Source organism: Limulus polyphemus, unplaced genomic scaffold, assembly GCF_000517525.1.
Source record: "Limulus polyphemus unplaced genomic scaffold, Limulus_polyphemus-2.1.2 Scaffold787, whole genome shotgun sequence".
Taxonomy (NCBI): Eukaryota; Metazoa; Arthropoda; class Merostomata; order Xiphosura; family Limulidae; genus Limulus; species Limulus polyphemus.
The window spans coordinates 201,613-225,421 of record NW_013666397.1 but is presented as its reverse complement, the minus strand read 5'-3'; the positions used below and the strand labels follow the sequence as shown (position 1 = coordinate 225,421).

Below are 23,809 nucleotides of genomic sequence, written 5' to 3'. Positions count from 1 at the left end.
GAATAACATGGTACTGAAATTGTCACCTTTGACTAGGATTGGCTAAACATTTTACAACTGAGCTTTAACATGCCCACGCACTGTTTTATAAAGAAAACAGCCTAGAAAAAGGTTTAAATACCAATCATACATGGCAGGACCAGTGTTAAAGTGCAAAGAAAAATGTCAAAAAAATTGTGAAAAAAGTTTTTCTTGGAGGGCGCTTATTTATAGTCTCAAACGTATTTTTGGAATTTTTTTTTTATTAAATTTCTCTTTAAACTTCATTAAATAATACAATTTTGTAAAAATAATTGAATGTTATCTACTATTTACAAAAATAAAATCTGAAATTCAATAAAAGATAAGTTCTTTATAATTTTTTCAATTTACAAATGTGATTTTGTCATGATAAGACAAAATGGCCACGGTAGGTAACGGGTTGAAGACGACAAGTTCAGTCCTATTTTCATGGTTCATTACCAATTAAAATGCATAAAACAGTTCACTTCCTTTTTAATAAAAAAAAGATTTTACCCACTTTCAGCTGTTATACTTTACAATTTAGTTGATTTTTATAGTGGACTATCCAGTATTATGGTTCCTTACCATCTACTAAGTTTTGTTGTTCTTAATGTCAGAGTTTGATGAACTTGTATATACAGTGCTTCTGGATCAGTTTGATTTTGCCATTCAGTAATTGCAAATGTTCTTTGAGATTTTTTTCTCTGAAACAATTTATTTATGATGAATTGTGTGCCACTTTCTCTTTTCGTTTGATTTCTTAGATCAATTGAAACATTTTCAGAGAGGTTAAAGAAATATAGGTAATTCTCCAAATTCATATTTATCACTGAAGTGTCCCTTTGAAGTTAGAGCTTGATTCTTTTTTCACTTTTTTTTTTTTCCTTGTTCTGCAGTGGTGTATTTCTAGTCCATCTTTTTCTTTTCCAACATTATTTTATCCGTGTTCCTCCCACCTTCTCTACAGTTGTTCATTCAGGTGATGAGTAGCTACAAATTAAGATTTCATGGTTCCTTCTGGTAATGGGGTCTGTTGTTTACACTGCCCTGGATGTGCAGTTTTGTAACTATATATTCAATTACCCAATTTTCTTGATTTGTTTATCAAAGAAGAAAAGTCTGTACTCATGCTAATTCTTTATAAGGCTGGATACATCTCACACCTGATAAATTTTGCAGTAAGTTGGCCTTGATTACTTGAATCTTACCAATCTAATACTTCTACACACATCTTTGGTTGCTCTTGGGTACTCTTAAGTAGCACTGTGGTCACTGGAAGTGGAAGGGTATGTAAAAGCAAAACCATTGGTGTTTTTTGTTTTTTAAACCTTGGATTAATATGATTATATTTTCTTAGTTATTTATATTATTTTTGGATTATTTTGAACAAACTGTATTAGACAACTGAATATGCTTAGTTCATACATTTTATATTGTTATTTAGAGATACTAGACTATACTTAACCATATTTGTACCTTTACCATAGCAGTGCTTGAAATTAGCAGGGAGCCAATGGCCCCAAAAAATGTTGGTGGACTTGTAAAAAATGTCTGCTATGTAGCTTGCGTGGCTTGTTAAGATCAAATGAACCATTAAACGTTTGACTCCACATAAATTGATGTAAACGTTTCTTAACCAAGCAAAACTTATGAAAAACCATGAATGAATCTTCCCAAACTTATGATATCTTGTCAGTCATGTAAAATACACAAATGTTGTCACTATGAATGCCCGTGCGATGAAGGTTGAGCTTGAACGCATGTGCTAACAGTGTACATGTATGTGTGTGTGTATATATGTATTGTATATATAGATCAAGCAATGTATGTTCCAGGTGGTTCATAGCCTTTGCCAAGGTTGTCGTGGTTAAGGTATCCCACTTGATTACACTATCCCAAAGGATCCATGTTAGTGAGCAGTGAAACCACAAATAAAACTGCTCAACGATCTGTCGGGATATTGCCATCTTGGGGTCCACAGCAAAAAATCAAAGCAAATTTTCTTGGTATGTATTTTGGTTTGAAAACTTTCAGGTCCATAAGGGACCTGAAAGGTAACCGCCGTGGTCAAAAACTGTAATTTCTCTTTCCCCAATCATGAAAACTTTGGTTGAACAACTACCAATGCTGCAAAGAAAGTACATTTTAAGATTTTTGAATGCTTTGATGAAAAATGTGGAGCTCAATGTTGTTGAAGCATGAGAGACTGATTCACAAGCATGATTGTTGAATAAGGTAAACAAGGAGAGCTGACATTTCATAACAAATGTCAGGATAAACTGAGACATTGGAGAGCTGGAGACAGGAAACAAGAAGTTTGTTGAAAGCGATTTCATACAATAGAACTGAATCTTGGCTCATGGTAAAGGGATGCTGCTGACTGTTGGTGAAGGTGGTTAAGCTGGAGTTAATTAGCTGGCTAACGTCTTAGTTAGCTAACTAATTAGCTTAATGTGGCCACAGCTTTTATACTGTTTGTAGCAATTAAAATAATTTTTTGCTTTAACTTGTAAATGAATTATATTATTGTTTGTTGAAAAATTTTGTATTACAATTATCTGTTTTGTAAATGATTTTGGAGTGAGGGCACAGTATACATTCATTTTTGTTTACTAAGAGATCCAGTGTAGCCTGTATGCATTGGTGTCATTTGGTGAAATCTTGTATAATAAGTTTTTCAGTTTTGAGTCAGTTTTGATTGAGAGTAATATATAAGTGAAGTTTCTGGAAGTCTTGTGGTATTTTTATTGAGTCAATCAAGAGTGAGGTATCAGAGAAACAATTTTATTGTGTAGCTTAAGAACTGTGTAGTTAAGCCTGACTTTGGTATTGTTTGAGTAAATGAAATATTTTGTACAAGTGCCTAGTAAACTAATCATTCATATCAATACACAGACTGTTCATCATTGTTTTAATTGGATCAGTGTAACAATTTGTCAGAAGTGGAACCTTTTGACTTCATCACTTTTTCAAGTTTAAGAGAGGAGAGACTGAAGTATTTCAACATGGCTAAACTTCAGGAGTAAGCACCAAGCATATAAATTAGAGCAATGAAAGCTGCAGGAGTTGAAAAAAAAAAGATCTGCCAGTGTGGGTGAATCAATTAATGCTGCAAATAAGCCAACAGACTGTATAGACAAAAGTTTTATTAACAGGCTATAATGACAAATCAACAAATTCAAATGTTGTGTCAGCAGACAAGTCAACAAGTGCAATAGACAAATCAGCAAATTCATGAATTTAACATAAACTAAAAGAAGATCTTTATCAACAGGCCCTAATTATAAGCAAAAAAAATGCAGCAGGTTAATGAAAAGATAGATCAACAGGCAGCAATAACAAATCAGCAAATAAGAGTTTACCCAACAGGTAAATTACCAAGCATAAATAATGATGGATAGAATCAATAAGAAGGTTGATCAAGAAGGTCAAAGATTTGAATTTTTGAAAACTACCATGCAAGAAGAAAAGACAAATTTATAAGAAGCCTTAGAACAACAGGCCCAACAGCAGAGTAAAAACGTAGAAAAACAAACACAATAGCATACAGAAGTCTTACATCAACTAAGACACTTTGCTGACTCAACCTGAACACGAGAGTATTTCAACATTATACAACCAGTTAATATTACCCATGAAACGAAAATGGTTCTTAGAGGACACTCCTTGACTCAGCCCCTTGCACAATCTTTCTATCTGTTGGATTAGAGTAAAACTCAAGTGCAAAAATGACTTCAGAAATTTGATGGATCAGTTTCTTGGGAAATTTATTTTGCCTAATTTTAGTTGTTGGTTAGAGGTGATGGTTGGTCATAAGAACAATATGTGATTCAGCTTACAACTAGTCTGAAGGGAACAGCTTTAGAAGTCTCAGGTCATCTGACAGTCCACCTTGAGCAGGAATATAGATCTCTGATTTAGAGCTTTAGAGCAAAGGTTTGGGGACATACACCAAGACAAGGCATATTGAGCCAAGTTTAAGACAAGGATGAGATAACACCAGAAGTCACTACAACAGTTGATGCAGGAACTAGAGAAGCTTCCTCATTATGCCTACCTAACTGCTGAACCAAGCCTATTGCAAGTGTTGTTACAGGATCAGTTCATTGATGTTGTAGATGATAGCAAATCATATATCCACATGAAACAAGCTCAACAACAGACAGTCTAAGAAGGTTTAGCACATGCATTGTAATTTGGAACATTCATGGCTTTAGTTGTAAACTACAGCCAACAAACTAGAATGGTTAGTGATGACAAAAGGAAGAATTTTACAGCAAAACAAGCTAGAAACCAGGAATCTTGAAAAGTGGCGACAAAGGTGAACAAAGTTATGGAAAATATAAATTTTACTCAACTGGAGGGAAAGAAACACAATCAATCATCTGGAACAGGAAAAGTGAAAAACACAACTGAAAGTAAGAAAAATATTGAGTGTTATAACTGTGGGGAAAAATGGTCATTACATGAATGAGTGTTAATACAAAAAGAAGGTCAATGTTCCAGAGAGAGGGCAGCAAAATTTAAACTATTTGTGGGTTGATCTTGTGGTGCTCAGATCAGCTAGTGGTAGACAATCTCCACACATGAAGAGTGTAGAGGAAGAGACTTTTATGTATGATATGTAGATAGCAAGAGAGAGAGCGATGGAATCAAGTGTCAGAGGACTGTAGGTACTGGATCCAATTGGACATTGCTACATTCAGGACTTTTGGATCAAAGGTACTTTCCACACTCTGAAGAGAAACTGAGTGGAGTAACTGGGTAACCAGCACCTTTAAATGGTCTTGGAGAGGTTAATTTGAAAATCTAAGATTTTGGGTATGCAGAAAGTCTATACTGCAGACAAAGAATATAAATGTCTCTTATGACTCAATTTTGATATGTAAAAGGGTGCTAGCTTGACTTTAAAGTGTTGACATTGGAAATTTATGGAAAGAAGCTGCAACTAAGATTGTTTAAGCAAAAACAGTCTATTTTAAGAGCTAAGGTGAGAGTAAAGAGAGCTGAGCCTGAGATGATAATTTATTTTAACACCATTGGTCCTGGATTCAAGGAACCTACAGTTGTGGAGAGACATCCTGATGTGAAGTTGTCAGTAGGTGTATTGGTTGGACATATTATGGTGCAACCTAACAAATGATATTTTCATAAAGTTGTGGCAAATTTCTCAGGTGAGAAATTAGACAGTGTGAACTGATAAAGATTGTGGATCCCTCAACAGAACAACAGAAGTGTCAATTAAATTAATTGGAGACCTCCTGATGCATTTGCAGCACATATATGAATGAAGCTCTATGTATTTGTCATCATGGAGCAGCAAGAATTAAAACATCTATTTAAGCCAGTGCAGATATTTTCTCCAAAGCACCAAATGATCTTGGAAGTACCTACACGACAGAAAATCGAATTTATACTGGTAATAAACACCCTATTAATCAAATACCAAGATGACATCTCTGGGCAAAAAAGAAAGGAAGCTGAAAATATGTCCAGAACTTGAAGTGCTTATTGAGAAGTTAGAAAGTCTATGATCTTCAAATGTTGTATTGTCAGAAAGATGGATCCACTAAATATTATATTGATTACTGAATGGGATTACAGTGAAGGATTCTACTCGCTTCAACATACTAGCACAAGTACACAGTGTAGTGGAATGTTAACAGACAAAAATAGGATAAATTAAACTCAATTGTGATTGAATAGTTATATATATTGCTGTATGTTAATTCTTGCCTGTGCATAGGAACTTAGTATGAGTATACACAGACAGACACACATCACATAGGTTAATACTATAAGTGATATTGAAGTGTATGTAATTTGCCCAAGCCATGCGAATTTGAGAAAAGAGAGATTATAGACTGATCAAAATATGAAAAATGATATGGGAAACAGTCATAAAACATATTCAGACAAGATCCTCTGTGGATGAAACCACAGTACAGGGAACTAAATAATGCAAAATCTTAAAAGGTTCATGTCCTCCAAAACCGTTGTTGGATCCTGTTAGGATTGTGAAAAAGTGCAAAGAATCATCTTTAGAAGAAGTTTACAGTATGTTTGTACCATTAAAAATATTTGAGAAAAAAATGAACTTGGGAATCACAATATATTTATTTTCTCACAAATTATTTATGTTAGAAAATAAATTTGTGTGGATACCAAGTAGGTTGTATGAAATTGTCTGGTATACCAAGAAACACTTTCTGTTGAAAAGTGTATACTTCATTACATGTGGTTCAGTACTAGCCTGGCATCTTTACATAAGACAAAGAAATGCTTGTTTTTTTAAGAAAGATATTTCAAATAATATGTATCTCTTTGAGTTAATTATTCCAAAATGTATTATCTGATGAACTGGCAAATGCTAAGTGTAACTTGTGGGTCAACACCACTTGGGACTCAAATTTACATTTCTCAACAGCTTTTAGGACACTGCTCTATGGTTAATTAGGAAAGTAAGAATAATGTAATAATATGTCAAATACACTATATCTGCTATGTTCTATATTCTGTGTTGACAAGGCCTTTCGCCCCATAAAAGTGCTCATTAAGCTGGCTGGGATATGACATATATAATTGTGTTCTATATGCTAGTTATATCATAACTTCCTTGAACAACATCTGATTTAGTTGAGTTTTGGTAAACTTTAATTTTTGTTCTATGTTTCAGTTGTTTTATCATCTTTTTCTTATCTATAGATAAATAGCCTTAATTTGACAACATTATATAACTTCTTTTGTAAACTGTAAAACCTTTAAATTAAATTATAGTAAGATATGAAAATATATGCATTGGTTTTAAAATGTAAAATTATTTTTAACTGTGAAATATATGTTTGTTTGTTTGTGTGTGTGTGTATGTATGTATATATGTATGTAATTTTGAAATATATGTTTGTTTGTGTCTGTGTGTGTGTGTGTGTGTATGTATATATGTATGTAATTTTGAAATATATGTTTGTTTGTGTGTGTGTGTGTGTGTATGTATATATGTATGTAATTTTTGTAGGAGAGTTTATAATTGAAAATTTATCATTAAAGAAAATAAGAAAAGAATAAGAAGCAGACAATTTCAAAAGGCCACATGATACAGGAGCTGAATTTTTTTGTGTGTGATTCAGCCATCAGTAGTTGTGTTCAATTTAATGTGTTTTATAAATTGAAAACAATTAGTTACTATGTTAAAACTATAATTTGCTGAAATATGAAAACGTAAAAGCTTTATTTGCAGTCATTCTTTGGATTAATGGTCCACTTTTTTACTTTTGTACTTTTGGATGCTAGTTTACACTGTTCCACTTATTTCTCCATTGTAAAAGAAGTAGTAATTTATATATATTTGCATGAAAGTATAGTAACATAGTTATTACATGAACAAAGTTTTGTGAAGAGTGTAGGATATACAGTACTAGTTTGTCATCAAGGCTGCTTTAATGATGATGTATCATTAGTAATGAATAAGTAGATAAGGTTTATTAGCACTAGTTATCTTGTTTTGTACTGTTTTTAATTGGTTAATAGCGATAAGTTGGTTAATATAGTGTAGTTAACAAAATACTGAATAATTTCTTTTATTTGCTGAAGATAGAACAAAAAATTAAGCTATGTTATCAATTTAATTGAAACAGTTAAATTTCAGAAGTGTAAAACAGTAGTGAAAAAATAATGTGGAAATATTGAAATAATAAAACCAGAGAATTCATTCATGTTATGTTTTTATGCAACATACAAACTTGGCCTTATTGTATGGTGAAAGTTAGTCAAGTTATTGTATGCTTTGCTGCTAATTTAGACATTTTCAGAAATTTGTATTGTTGTTTAGCAGGAGGGAGGAAAGTTTAATGTGATGGGACTTGGCCATAAAGTCTAAAATTTTCTCCAAAGTTTAGGAAACAATTTGAGCCATATATAAAGAGTGAGACTGTTTGTCAGTTAATGAGTAACCAGTGCATAAATTATTTTGCCTGTAATTATCATCTAGTCACTTAGTTTAGTACTGTGAATAGTTCTGTCTGTGAACATTTTTTATTAAGATAACCATAGAATTTGAACAAATTATTATAATTTCTTTTTATTGTTAAGTGAATTAAACATTTTATTATTCTTTTTATTGATAACTCAAACAATAAAAATCATTACAACACAACTTTATTTCTAATTGCAGTTTTGGTTTTCACAAAATTTTGATTAAACATACACTATTTTTCCTCAATTTAATTTTTGGGGGGGGGTAGTGGCCTCAATCAGCGATAGCTTATAAGGACTGTGACTGTCCAGAGTTGGCATAACTCAGTAATATTTGACAGATGGAAAACACTGGCTGGACTTTACTGTTCTTTTCCACCAAAATGTAAAATTTCAGTTATAAGAAAAATTATGTTACCTGTTCTTGAAATACTTGCATCAATATACATAAACTGCAGTGAATAAAAGACAGTGTATACATAACAAATTTTTTTGTCTGATCTTGTCATTTCAAATAGTCACTGGTCATCAAACGTAGTTATTTTTTTCTGATAAAAAAAAAATTCTTGTTAAATAGCTTGAGTTACTTTGCAAAATTATTCTCATTTAGAGTGATTTACTCAAATAAGTGTTTGAAGTAATTTTAATTGCATAACAAAAATTTGATTATTTTTCATGTTATTCAAAATGACCTTTGAAGCTGTTTGGCAAAGAGGAATGCAAGTTTTTAACAATGTTATTCAGGAAAAGTTGAAATAAAGTTTTGCTGAACTGTCTACTTTTTTAAGTTTTGGAAAATAATGATCCATTATTTGCTTCAAGCTGTGAGTGAGCATTTATTGAATGCATCTATAAAGTGTTGATATCCATTAAAAGTTAGTAGTTTAACATCTGATCAAAATTAAAAGTCAACTTAGTAATGAACATAGCTAGTTCAATATACTATTATGTTATGACATGAGACCTTAAATAATGCATTATTAGTGGAGAATTTTAGTTTGTGGCTACTGTTAAGTTTTTCCCTTGTAACACTTACTGATATCTAAATTTAGTGTTATATATATATATTATATAATTTATATATAGATAAAGTGAGGTTTAAATTTGGTATCAAGGTGTTAACAGCAATTCTATTACATAAATATATTGAGAATTTGTTGTTGTTGTTTTTTCTGCTAGGAGCCTAAACAGAGTTGCAAAATGGTCACTCAGGAATTGGTAGAAGGAAAGCAAGCCACTGGAATTACGGCTCGACAGGAGAGGGTATGCTACATTTGTGAGAAGGTGGGAGATACTGTTATTTGCAAGGGGCCTTGTTTGAAAAGTTTTCATCCATCATGTCTTGGCTTAACCCAGGTTCCCTCCACCTTCATGTGTGATGAATGTATGACAGGTAAGGTAAACATATTTTACTTTGGTCCTATGGACAGAAGGAGAGATTAATTCATCCTCTCTTTTCTGTTAGTTTGTCTTCAAGATAAAAATAATTTATATACAAATCAAAGTTATGTCTCATGCTGCATTATTATTACTGGAAATAGATACGTTATTTTTATGTATTCATTCTAGGTTTTTAATCATAATACAACCAAGAATGTGTAAGTATGTAAATTCTCCTATACAAAAATTTATATTTTATATGAACATTTTGTATAAGATCACATAAAGTATTTGAACTTTGTTGCCATAATTCCCCTTCTATGCTTACAGGATTACAACACTAAAATCCAAAAGAGCTGGTCAGTTAGTGGAACTTGCTAATTAATTGATTAGTACATGCCCCCTCTACCCCCCATCTCATTCAGACAAGCAAAAAAAAAAAATACAACTTTTTCAAACACTGCATTATTTCCACATGGTATTAACATTGTTTTGTTTATTTTTTAAAGTAATTTTTGGATTACCATTAGTTCCATATAATAGACCTACTTTATGACTAAGTACCACCATATTGTCACCATTATATTTGTTTGTAAAGGAAGCAGTAATCCTACACTGATTTCCTTGCATAATAAATTGATAATTAAATAATGAAAATGTTTTTTCCTATCATCGATAATAGTAACAATATTTTTATTCAAAACATATCCCAATTGCAATTTGAAATGATTAAGTAGCCAGTTAGCCAATTTATTTATGTACATTGTTTGAATATAGTAAACATAAAAATAACATTAATTAAAGAATTGAGCCATTAGAATATTGTGCAGTTGCTTACCATACTCACCAAAGAATAAATTTATCTGATTTAATGATTATTTTATTTGGTGAACATTATAAACAAACTCATGGTTTTAAACATTACAACTCAATAAAAATCATGGTATGTCTATTAAAAGTAAAAAAACAAAACATTGGTTTTAACAAAGAACCAAACATCAACAATTTACCTATATCAAGCTTTAAGCAATAAGCAGTCTCCAGTTATGTGACTTCTTTTGTTTCATACAGTATATATATATATGGTTTTAACAAAGAACCAAACATCAACAATCTACCTTTATTAAGCCTTAAGCAATAAACAACCTCCAATTGTGTGACTTCTTTTGTTTCAAACAGTATATATATATATATATATATTCCTGTGTCTAGGTAAACTGCTTGTACCTGATGATGATAAAACTCTCCATATAATGTAATTTGTTACTGTGTTGAACTTGTAATAAAGTTTTCTTTTTTATCCATTCAATTTGTCTCTAAGCTATATAAGGTTACCTGCATTATCTCAAGTTATCTGATGTCTTCTCATTGAAGAAAATGTCTATAGCTTTCAAAAAGATATAATATAACAAATAAATACTTTCACAATTTACAAACAAAAGGAGCTCAAAGGAAAATGTATAGAAACTATAAAAAATCCTAAACCTATATATTTACTATTCTGTGATAGCCTAATTATTGCTCTTTCCAAACATATTTTAAACTTGTTTTATAACTATTTTCAAAGTGTGTTTCATTAGTATATGATCAAATCAAGGTTTCAGCTAAGGCTTGTACAAAAGCAAATGAAAACACCTAAAAATTAAAAATTGCATAACATTTTCTCGATGAGTGATTGGCTGTGAGCAAAAATAGTTATTCTTCGAGATGGGCAGAAATGAAAGTATTTACGATAGGAGTGTTAATAGTTGAGAGTTTAAATGTTAGCCAAATGTCACATGTTTTGAATTTTGCTTAATCTATTAAATGTCAAAATTGTGCAAGTCAAATCTTAAGAAACGTATGCTGCTTAGAGATTCTTTAATTGTTCACTTTCTACTTTTGTCATGTGATTCACATTTACCTTAATCTTGCATTTGTAAAAATGTATCATGCAGCCACTCAGTTTCAAACAAACTCTAAATTGCTATAATTATTAATATTACTAATAAATTATACAATTAACAAATAAATATTACTACAAAACTGAATATAAGACTGTCTGTGACAGACAAAAAATACACAAAATTATGATTATGAAAAAATATAGTTAAGTAAACAAAATCAAAAACACCCATAAACAATTGTCTGGTTTTCCCAAATACAACAATTAGTTTCAAAAATGACAGTTTGATCAATTTTAATTGGAACTACTTTTTTGACATATCACCAGCGTAATCTCCTGCTCTATAGAGATACAACAAATTAATGTAAAAACAACCAGACTATAGCAATATCCTCTTCAAGTTCTGTTTAGTTTATTTTAATATGAAGGAAGACCAGAAAGCAAAATGTAGGCTGTGCTCTACAAAGTTTAGTTATAGGGGCAGTATGGGAACAATGTTAAACCATATCAAAATGAAGCATCCTGCTGGATCTAATGTAGAGGACAGGGGCCTAGACAAACAATTATACAAACGTGTTTATGGCACTGGTATACTATTTCTGTAATAATGTGATTAAAGCTTGCTGTCTAATCAAAAACAGGACATTATTGTATTCCAGATATCTTTCATGTTACTTCACTAATTTTATATATCTGTACAAGAATCAATAGCACTTTCTCAGTATTTTGTTTCAAAATTGACATAACAAGCTTAAAACCTTTTTTTTTAATTTTAAGCATGTAATACATTAAAGGACTCTATCATCTCTATTTGGGCCATAAATGTTGTATCTATAACTACATGGTTACTTAAACACTTTGTAACCATTCAAGGGAAATTAATACTCATAACTTCTTTTATTTATTAGGAAAATGAGTACTTACCAGAGTGAAAACCTAGTATTTTATGTTTTTCTTCAAGAAGCCTAAATATGAAGTCAAACAACAAATAATGTAAATTGATATTATTCTAATATAACTATAAAGTTTATTTGGATAAAATTGTATTATTATGTTAACAAATATCAATGGTATTTATCTTCTCCACACTAGCTGCAGTAATATTTCAGTTTTAAAATGTTATCTAACTTTTGAATCAAATCTCCAGCTTATGTTAGAGAGAGACTTCCATTATAATAATGTAATATTTTGGATTAATCTGCAATGACCTTATAGTGCTAAAGTAACCTAAATAATTCTAACAAATTTAAAATAACATTATTATATGATTAGCTTAGTCAGTGATTTCAAAGCTTATATCTTCATATTTAGTCCCTCAGTAAGTTATGGACTTACAACTCTAAAATCCTAGGTTCAATTCCCCATGGTAGACATAATGTAGATAATCTATTTTGTAGCTTTGTGCTAAAACAAACTTTATTTCTAGTAATGATATGAAAATAAAAAAACAGTTAAAACAATAAATTCAAATTATTTAACTAAAATTAAATCATATTTAGACAGAAGTAGTGAGAGCATTGGCATTGGTTGCTTTCCAGCTAGACAGCAGTTCAAAATTAGTGACAGTTGCAGATATCCTTAGCAGCTTTATAATAAAGACAGGATGAGTAAGTTTAGTGGCAATGGGAATTGAACATAACTTCAAATCATGAGGAACTTCCCTCTCCTACTTTTATGCAGCTTTGTGCTTAACAACAAACAAACATATTGGCAATATTTTGGATATATGGAATAATCAGAAACTTTAATTTTGATTAGTTGAATATTTTTATGACAATCAATTTAATTGTACTTTTGATTAATTGATTGTTGGAACAATCAAAGACAGTAATAATTGGAAATGCTAATTTTGATTTGTTGATTATTTTCATGACACTAATATATTAATTGTAATTTTGGTTAATCAGTTGTTGCAATAATAAAAAATATTAGTAATCAGAAACACATATTTTCATTAATTGATTACTTTCATGGCATTAACCCTATCGCCCCGGGTACCCTTTACTGCCCATGATGCAAGGTTTTAGTATCTTACATTCAAAATGTTATTAAACTACTTTTTGTTTATGTTATACCATATCGAATAGCATAAAATCTTAGCTAATAATCCATATTTTAATAGTATACAAGTTTTAAGTTCTTAATTCTACAAGGCAATATAAAAATATCTTGAATTTCCACTAGTGTGACACATTTGCTCTTAGCATGTCATCATCCCTATTTTATCCACCACCCCTTAAAAAGTATGAAATTAAACACAAATTACTTTCTATAAAATTGTTATTGCTCAGACAAACCATAATTTTTATAGTCTTCAATTTTGTGTGGTTACAGAGCTATTGAATAGAAAATCAGACCCCTCCTGCCACACCCACCTGTCACATCCTCTCTTTCACAATTTGTTGATAGTTCTCTCTTACGTTTCATTATATATTATTTATAACCAATAGAAAGTCAAGGTTTTCATCTATCAAATGACGTATTGTAAAGTATTGTATTCTGAATAGAATATCATCAATTTCACTCAGTACAAGATTCGTTCTCATGGGAAAGTTAATGACTAGCTTGAATGTATTTAACGGCTCTTGTCTCATAGTTAGAAAGCCAAACAATTTTGTGAGGTAAGTGAATTTGTGTACTTTTTTGCATGTTATTAGTCTATATTCTTTGTTGCTGTATTTAATTAAATTAAAATTATTAATTGCATTATTATAATTATTTAACTGTCCTCGAAAATCGAGGGCAAGAAAAAAGAAGATTGGGTAAGTACTTTGTTTCTTGTTTTTCATATTTATTCTTTATTTATTATTATAAAAGTAACTAAAATCTAAGAATATGGATCTTTTTAAGTTATTTAAGATTAGATTAGGTAAAATAAATAATAATAATATTATAATAAAATTGTTTCATGAGGCACATGTGAGCAGCTCGTAGTAACTCATGGGTAATGTAATTCGATAATGTAACGTGAGCTGCACATTCCCCGAGTGATTTACAACTTATAATGGTGCAAATAGTAGTTAGACATGGTTCAAAAGGCAATAAAACAATAAAATTTAATTATAAATAGATGTATACTTTTACAAACTTAGAGCTTCTTAGGATAAACGAATGTAGTTTCATGTTACAATTTGAAGTCATTCTAGAAAAGAAAAAAAAGGGTAATTTAGGTTTGTTTTTTTTTTTTTTTGGTGGTTACGTGATTGGTCAAATTGATTGATCCCATTTTGAGATAGAGTAGAGAAAATAACAGATAAAGTATAATGTTTTACTGAAAAAAAAAACGTTTGAAATACATTTAGGAGGTTTTAGGGATTACACAAAGGAAATTTGAGATTTTTAAGATGAAGAAAAGTATTTTTAATTTTAACAAAAATTACTTTGCACATGGACTATTCAAAACAAATACTCAATATATTAATGGACAAATATTCATTTTATTTAAAATACTTCACTGAAAAATATGATTTTTTGTATGTATATTAATTGAAAGACTGCCAAATTTCTTTATCTGGGCTGATATTTCTTGGTTGTGCCAAAGGTTCAGTCATCCTCTACTTGATGCATTCACGACAGCATTGCATCATCTGATGCTTTACAGTTTCCAGTTCTGGGTTCAGCTTCTCTAGCAGAGGATACTTTGAGCCCGTTTTTGGAGAATTTTGATGTGTTTGCCTACCCTGTTTTGCAACATTTTTCTTGGATATTGGCTAAAATCAGATGATCCCATTGTCCAGTTCTTTTTATTGCCCCATGCTGGGATGCTTCATCATGGTTTCCACTCCTCTAGTCTGTCTTAGAGGGATTCTATTTCATTACTTTTTTGGTACATCTTTCACAGTGACTTTTGCCATCTTTAGCTTCAGGGTTAGCTGTTATGTGGACCTTTATGAGTAAAGCTTGCTTCACTTTTTAGGTCACTTGAATATTATCACATTCTTGGTGACATTCCTGCATGTCAGTTTACCAGTCTTGTTGGTCTATCTTTTGAAGTCAGTATCAGCAGAATTCAGTTTCTTGTCTTTATCCAATTCATTCCCAGCTTGCCTAATTGTTTTTGCTTGCCTTTTTCATAATACTTATCTGGGCTGCTACTCTGATAATCTTCCACTGGAGTACGATGACATAATAGTCCTTGAACCTGTTCATACAACCACCTGTATCGTGTTGTTGGCTACACAGGTTTAATACACCATCAATTCTCACAAAACGGACACATTAAATGGCATCAAGGGTGAAGAGGTACTCTGCTGAGAAGAATACCTTCTTTCTGAATGTCCTTTAGGCCTGTTTCACTCATTCTCCTTCAAATCCAATTCTGTAATTTAATATCTGTGTATGTATTTTGCTCTGACTCTATATATTTCTTTATTATATGCCTTGTAGTGTGTAGTTTTAAATATTCAGTTGTTTTTCATGTTTCTGATTACAGCGTGGGTATTCTGTTTTTTGTATTTAAGAGGTAAGTATAAAGTCTACCTGATATGAATTTTACATTTCTGCCTCCCCACAACTGAATTTTCATCATAACTGCAACTTTCAGTAAAATCTCAGTTATGGTGGGAAAGCAGAGATTATGTATAATCATCTGAAGCTTGTACAATAAATCATGTGGGAGAATTATGGATAAAGAATGCATGTTCTGCAATATTTAAAGGACATTTGCAAATTTGTTAAATTGTTTTTTTTTTTTAGTTTTTTGAGAGCATGAGTTCAAAATGAACAAGGTAAGGATTTCAGTTTTTCAGAGGTAAGCACCTGTTTAAAATTCATTTGACTTCAAAAATGTAAACATTTATTTAAAAATTTAAGTTTTAAAACTTACACTGTGTAATTCTAAGATGGATGGAACTGATCATGACATGGGAAAACTCAATTTTGTGTACAACTTTTCTTTACTGTTCCTTATCTTTTTGTTTTCCCTAATCTATTCTTTTTTTCTGTTTTATGTCATAGCTTATTTTTTACTTTCCATGTAATAGTGACATTAACATAAGTTTTAATTACTCTACACCTGTATGTCAGAATAAGTCCATTTTCTTATCACATGCATTTCATTCTTGGTCGTCTTGGATATTTTGTTATAACATTGTAATCTAACAGTATTATCTATACATGCAAGTTCCTGAAGCTGAACAAATGAAATGTATTATGTTTTTTATTTTGTTTTAGGAAAACATCTTTGTTTTGTCTGCAAAGTAGGAGAAGATAAGATACGTAAATGCTCAGTAAGTAATTGTGGAAGATTCTACCATGAAAGATGTTTGTTGAAATACCAGTTAACATCGAGAACTGAGGGACGTGGTTTCATCTGTCCTCTTCATACCTGCCACTCTTGTGTTGCAGACAATCCCAAACAGTCTCGCTCTCGAGGTATTTAATTCTCCATCAGTGTTCAGTATTTTTCATACATTCATGTTAAGAATAGTTAAATATAATTAATTCTAGGGGTTGTTTTTCCTCAACAGTGATTAACCCTATTGCAATAGGTATTCGTATTTTACACGACCTTCTAACTACAATGCAACCATAGTGGTATACATATTATGACTCTGAAAATACTTAATGTATCTTCACAAAATTTGGCAAACTTTCAGGAAACATTAAATGTTTTGTAGACAAAAAATCAGAATTTTTAATGAAGTATTTTTACAAAAACTTGTCTGTAATTATATGGTATCAGAGGTTGTCTCCTCTGAGTGCAAAGTTATTTTCAAGTTAAGATTAAAAATATTTTTCTTCATCTGAAAATTTTAAAATTTCATTCTCATAATACCTAAAACCTCCTAAATAAATATTAGATGTTATTTTCATAAAAGTTTTATATTGTATCTGCTGTTTTCTATACTATAACTCTATATAAGATCAGTAGATTTGACTGACCTTGCAACCACCATAAAAATTAGGGGGTAATTGTAATTATTCTTTTTTTTTTTCTGCAAATTGTAAAAAGAAATCACAAATGTTTATCCTAAATAGCTTAAAGCTTAAAACAGTATATACATAATTATACTTGATTTTATTGTTTTATAGTCTTTTGAACTGTGTCTAATAAATAATCCTGCCAGACAAACTGTAAATCATTTGGTGAACATGTAGCTCACGTTACCCTATCAAATTACGTAACACATGAGCTACTCCTGAACCACTCATGAGTATACCATATGAAAATTCTTTATTGTTATTATTATTTACCTTGCCTAATCTAATGTAATAAGTGTTTAATTCTTTTGTTTTTGTTCCTTTTATAATAATGAATAAAAAATACACATGAAAAAAGAAGATATATAGAACTTACCTGGGTCTTCTTTTTTGTTGTTGTTGTCGACTGTCAAGGAAGCTTAAGCTTATTTTTTTTATACTAATGGTACAACCACACTAAATAATTTTTTATTTAATTAAATACTGTACCAAAGAACACATAATAATACTAAATAAAAAGCAGACAATGTCTTATTACTGTCATAATTTTTCTGGCTTTCTAACTATGCAATAAGAGCTGTTAAAAATTCATTTAAGCTCATTAATATGATTCTTGTGAAATAAACTTGAAACTGAACAATGAAACAGACAATGCCCTGTACAGAAAAAAAAAACACGTAATATATCTGTTATTTGATAGATTGAAACTTTGGCTTTTGGTTAGTTATAAATAATATAGTATAAAATGTCAGAAAAACATTAGCAATTTGTAAAAGAAAGGATGTGACAGGTATGTGTGGCAAGAGGGTCTGAGTTTGTAATTTATGGGTCCCTAAACAAATAAGATTGAAGGCTATAAAAATTATGCTTTGCCTGAATAATATCTAAATTATATAAGTAATTTACATTAAATTCCATACTTCTCAGAGGAGTAATAACTAAGTTAGAGAAGAGTGAAGACCTAGAGAGCAAATTTCACAGTTCTCATATTAGGGAAGATGGAGGATTTTTTAAAAAATGTCCTTATATTATTATGAATTTAAAACTTAAATAATATTAAAATTTGATTTATTAACTATATCTAGATGCCAAGTTTATTCATATACATTGATAATTTTCCCAAAAGGAAACTAAAGGCTGACTGAAAGGGCCACATGTTTTAACTACTTTCACTGTCAGTCAGTGAACCACTTGATGCTAAAATGACATCACATAAGGGACCCTTAACTTTGCAATTTGTATTATTATGCGCATGCCATGAATCAAAAGAAGAATTATGCACTTTGTAGGCTACAATACAGCATGACATATGAACTTCAAAAGCAAGAAATAAGAATATTTTTTGCTCTTAATTTTGGTTTTATTTACTCTTGAAACAGAACACTTTCAGGGATCCTGTGGAAGTACACCTAGTGAAGTAGTTTAATTACATTTTGAATGTAACTCTGTAAAATGTAGTGATATGCACAATTTGACCTACCTGTTGTGAAAGGGGTTAATGTATCATACCTTTCCTTTTCCCTAATGGAACTGAACAAAATACCCCCTCCCCACTTGAAAGAAATGTTTTCTTTTTCATAAAAAGAAATTAAACAATAAACTTGTGTAGTTTGGGGTTTAAATGTTTTTCTTCATTGAGAAGTTATATCACTGCAAGTAAATTTTATTCATTATATTTATTTTGAACACTATTAATTTTGTACAAACTATATTAACTCTTTCCAATGATCGAGTCACCTTCCCTCTAATGCATAAAAAAATTTATTCTCGCTTGACTCACTAGTCTTTATACCCCCTCAGTTCAAGCCACTCATTTATCATGCATATTGCATGTGATGATGCTCCACCATTAGGAGCATGACACAAACTCCTGGAACAGTTGGATCTCTCTGTATCATATTTCATGTACCTCACTTTCTCGATTGGCACCATACAAGTCGGACATGTTTCTCGCTTAATTTCAATTTTAAATACTGATTACACATTATTTTTTAATGTGTGAGTGCTTTAATCCTATCTTGCATTATGTCATGATACGGATTTTGATTTTCTGTTTCACACACATTATTGTGTTTTCTACATTTCCTGTTTATTGTAATTTCCAAAACAGTTACAGCTGAATCTGGGAACACCCTTATCTTTATTACTCAGGCCACGGGATCGACATTGTCTGCCGAGGGGACAAATGCTCACTTCCTCTATGTGGCCTGGACCTTCTTTTCCATAATAGTGAATGCATGTTCCGGCTTTTCTGTATGTTCAAGACACAGGTGATTTTACTAGTTTTCTTTTTCCAGTTGCTGTGCCACCAAGTCTTTCACTTTGGTGGAGGTTTCTCTTGTCTTCCTTTCCTCTTATTACTTCTGGCTTCCCCAGTAGTGAGATGGTAAGTATTTTGACTTGTATACTACAAAGTGTGTTGCTATACTCGTGGTAGGCACAGCTCAGGTGCCTGTTGTGTGGCTTTGTCCTTATGTCCACTCTTGAGCATTCAGTATTTCATGTCGTCATTGTTCTGACTTTGTTAGGTTGGTTAGATATTAGTTGGTACTTTGTTTTCTTTGTATATTTAGATAGTTTGTTGGTTTGATATTATTAATTCCTTTGTTGACTAGATACATTTTGATGGTTTTCAGTTTCATAATAATAAGTACTTTGCTAGGTATGTTTAGCTGGTATACAAGTTATATGTCACTAGTATTAATAACTAGTACTTTACGATTATCTCTGAAATAGTAATTTAATTATAATAATTATAAATAGTATTCATTATAAATAAACAGCTAAAAATTTATGGTTATATCTGAATCATTCTTTTTTAAATCATTGTTAAATATATTATGTATAATCCTCATCTTAGTAAGTGTCAGACATGTTTTTAATACTATACACCAATTTTCTACACATAAGCTACATTTTGGGATCCGCCCTCATAGTATCCATGCCGTACTTACTTCTTTCTCTTTAGCAGTTAGTTAATACTTGTATTATTCTGTTGTTTTCCTAATCTCTTCAAATGCTTTGTAACAATTTTGAGACCGCAACAGTGCTTTGTATTGTAATGTTAGTATTGTTTTCCTAGGTTCCTGCACTTTGGTTTTTATTTTTCTTTGGTTTGTGTGCCTTACCTTCCCAAGAATTTCTGTCCACATGCTTTCACCTTTCAGTCGTGGCTGTTCTCATTGGACTTTCCCTACTTCCCTGGTTTATTTGGTGACTGGTTATGTTGGGATGAGACACACTACTTGCGGGGGTTTGTTTTCCCAAATCTTCCCTCTGGGAATTCAAACTGGATCCGTTTGTGCATAATGCAGTTTTTGGGGCCTGTTTTACTTCTTTCATGTCCCGTATCATGGTGGCCATCTTGCTTACTTCCCTTTCATCTTTTACTTGCATCTTGATGTTTTCACCCCTTTATTGTCTTTCCGATGCCCGTCATGGACGTAGACAGCGACAGTGGTCTCTCTATGGTGCAGTCAAATCCTGTGGAGACTGGGTTTCTCTGTTTTGTCAACTTTTGGGAGACCTTCACCTCTGTTAGGTGGGTTTTTGGGTTTTTCAGATCTATTCATTACCAGTGGGTGTCTATTTGATTATTGATTACCATTCCTTTCCTTCCTTCAAGGGATCCTGTCTTCTGCAATTGGTTGTCCGCTGTCGGGTAACATCACTTACCGGGGCCTAAAGTGCCAGTTTTTCCAGTTTGGCTGGGATTTTTTCTCTCAGCCTTTAGTTGTCCCTTCCTTGGCTGATGTATGGAGGTCCGTCATTAACCTCTCCTGTTTCCTTGAGCCTCTGGTTCCACTTCATTCCACTAGGGTGTTGTTTCTGTTCATTCATTGGGTTTTTACACCCTGTCTATGGGTGTCCTTGTTTGACGTTGTAGTTGCACCCCTTCCTGTTTTCTTTCAGTCACCCATGGAGGGGGAGATATTTTTCTGTTCTGGGCTCTTCCTTTTTGGTTTCCCTCGAATCCTTTCTGTGTTTTCGTGAGTAGTCACAAACTTCACTGGACATCTACCAGTGTGAGTCATCTGGTCTCATCTTTGACAAGACAATTTTTTTCTGGCTTCTTCCTGTCTTCAGTCCACATCAGTTTGCTCCTGGAGGAGGCAGATTGTGTGGTTTCTTTCTTTGATATGAGGGATTTTCTCTATTCCCTGTTTTTGATTCTCTTGGGTATTTTCTTCAATTCTTAACATCAATCTAACCCTTCATTCTCCGCTTGGTATTTGGGATATGGAGCATTTCATCTTTAAGGCCCTTTCCTCTCTTTCCTGGCTACATCGAGGCATTCTATATTTTTTGGAGATTTGGGCTTCATTGGTTGCCCTCATACCAGTCCATGGCACTCACACACTACCTTTGATGGGTATACCTCGATTGCTGGCTCAAATCCCTCAGTTCATATGGTTGTATTCCATTCTCTCCTTTGGTCCAATGTTGTTTGGTGGTGAGACAGTGTTTACTGTATGGCGGGAGTTCCTTTTCCACCTCCTTCTTGAGTCTTCTTTATTTCACTGATGCTTCTCTTGTAGGTTGGAGTACATATATCAATACACTGGATATTTCCCAGTAATGGACTTTGGTGTATCCTTACTTTATTTGTCAGTTTTAGTGCTCTTGATTGTTCATAAAGCTCTGTCCCTTATCTGTCATTTTTTGCGAAAGAAGGTGATTATAGAACCCTTCCCTGACTTCCAAGTGGTCCTACACTTATGCAAACAGGTGAGTACTTGGTTCTGGCTCCTTTGTTTTTCGATTCCAGGGCTACAACTTCTGTGCCCCCATACACAGGATATTGCTCTTGGCTTGCCTTCTTCCCAATGTTTTGAATATAGTTGCGGATTGATTCAACCATCAGCTCATTATCATTTGCATGGAGTGGTCCCTCCATTCCCCAGTTGTTCAGTGGTTATGCTCTCGACTGGACAATCCACAGATAGATGCACTTGCCACTCCCACATTACCTTTGATAGGTATTCCTCGATCGATAGCACCTCTGTTCAGATCCCTTAGTTCATCTGGTTGTATTTCATTTTTTCCTTTGGTCTGATGTTGTTTGGTGGTGGGACTGGGCACTCATTGCATAGATGCACTTGCCACTCAACTGGGTGGTATCCTGCTGTCTTTCTGATTTCTGGTTCCTTGGCCTACGTTTTTTCTAGTATGGTGGGACCTTCCATTTTATGCATTCCCACAAAGACATCTCCTCCCCTAATGTATTTCTTTCATCCATACCTCTCCATGTCAAGTGCTCTGGGTGGCTAAGCCTTGGTTCCACCTCCAGAGTCTTCCACTGCCTGTAAGAGAGTCTCTGCCATCACACCATTTTCCATCCGTTCCCTTTCCCATATTTGTTCCAGTCGGTTCCAGATTGCCTTCTGTTTCCTGTGTGGGGTATGTGATGCTATGTTGCTCAAATGGCTTCCTTTCGTGATTCCTGTTTCTGTTTGTTTCTTCTCTGGAGCCTTTTGGTGTCTCGTGACCTTTCCCCCATCACCATTTTGGGTTGGGTTTGCCAGCTTATTCATTGGTTTACTCTTCTCTTTCCTCTGGAGGTCACCTTCTTTATCATGTCTCCTCTTATCTGTTTTGACGTGTCACCTTGTCTGTGGTGGCTCCTTTTCATCATCCTCTGGAGGAGATTTACCAGGCTGTACTGTGGACTATTTCTCATACTTTTGTATCATTACTTGCTTCATCTGACTGTATCCTCCTCAGGTGGATATTGTTTCATACCAGTGGCAATTCTCCATTCTCCAGTTCAACTGTGCCTTGTAATTTTTCTGTAATTTGTTTTCCCAGGATCTCCCCCTTGTGTCTTCATTACATTTTCAGATCCCACTCAGTGGCAAGTTTTGCCTGGTTAGGTATGCCTTACCTTAATCTGCACCTGCTACCTTTAGGGCTGTAACACACACTGTTGAGATGTGGCGTTTTGCAAGACCACTAGTGGCCTACCTAGTGGTATATTTCTGTATCTGTGTATAATTCTATTCCATACATGGTGGACTGTCAGTCATGGACTCGATTGAATAAATCAGGAAAGGTCTGCTTTTCAAAATAGGGTTTCATGATCACCCATTGCACTTTTTCCAGTGTGTCATTTCTCCGGACTCCCCACTGCTTTTTACCCTCCTTTCTTTGGGTGGAGTTTGAGTGTCCTTAACACTTTCTAGTTCCAACCTGCTGGAGTGGTGAATCATGGGGACTCCCTCTGGAATGTTGCATACATATAGTAACATTATTTCTCTCTACACTCTCTTGAGAAGAGGGTGAAGCTGGGAACCCTCTCTCCTTCTTCCTTCTAGGTTATTGTTCTAGGAGGTTTGATGTGGGAGGGAGCTGGATCAGCCACCTCTGGATTCTGTTTCTAATACTGAATTCAGGTTAATAGCTCCCTGTTCCTATGGTTGAGACCAGTAGACACATCCCATCTCAGTAATTCCAAAATGTACTTACCCTCCGCTGACACTTTAGCTATTCCTCGACATTGGCTTTGCCTATCTAAGCATTGGTTTTGCATGCTCCAGTCCTTTATACTTCATTTAAATGCCTTTGGTAATATCTAATTTGCAAATTCCTCCACATGCATCAATGCACCCTCTATCCTGACACTGTATATGGGCACCTCACTTAGATAAT

General features: G+C 32.9%; 1 protein-coding gene across 1 annotated transcript in view; it reads left to right on the top strand.

Moving 5' to 3' along the window:
- The window catches only part of LOC106460527 (histone-lysine N-methyltransferase NSD2-like), a 157,644-nt gene that overhangs the window by 81,846 nt on the left and 51,989 nt on the right, over positions 1-23,809 (top strand). Inside the window, 2 exon segments of the mRNA XM_022387273.1 lie at positions 9,154-9,367; positions 16,412-16,612. Of these exon segments, the coding sequence (XP_022242981.1) occupies positions 9,154-9,367; positions 16,412-16,612 (415 nt within the window).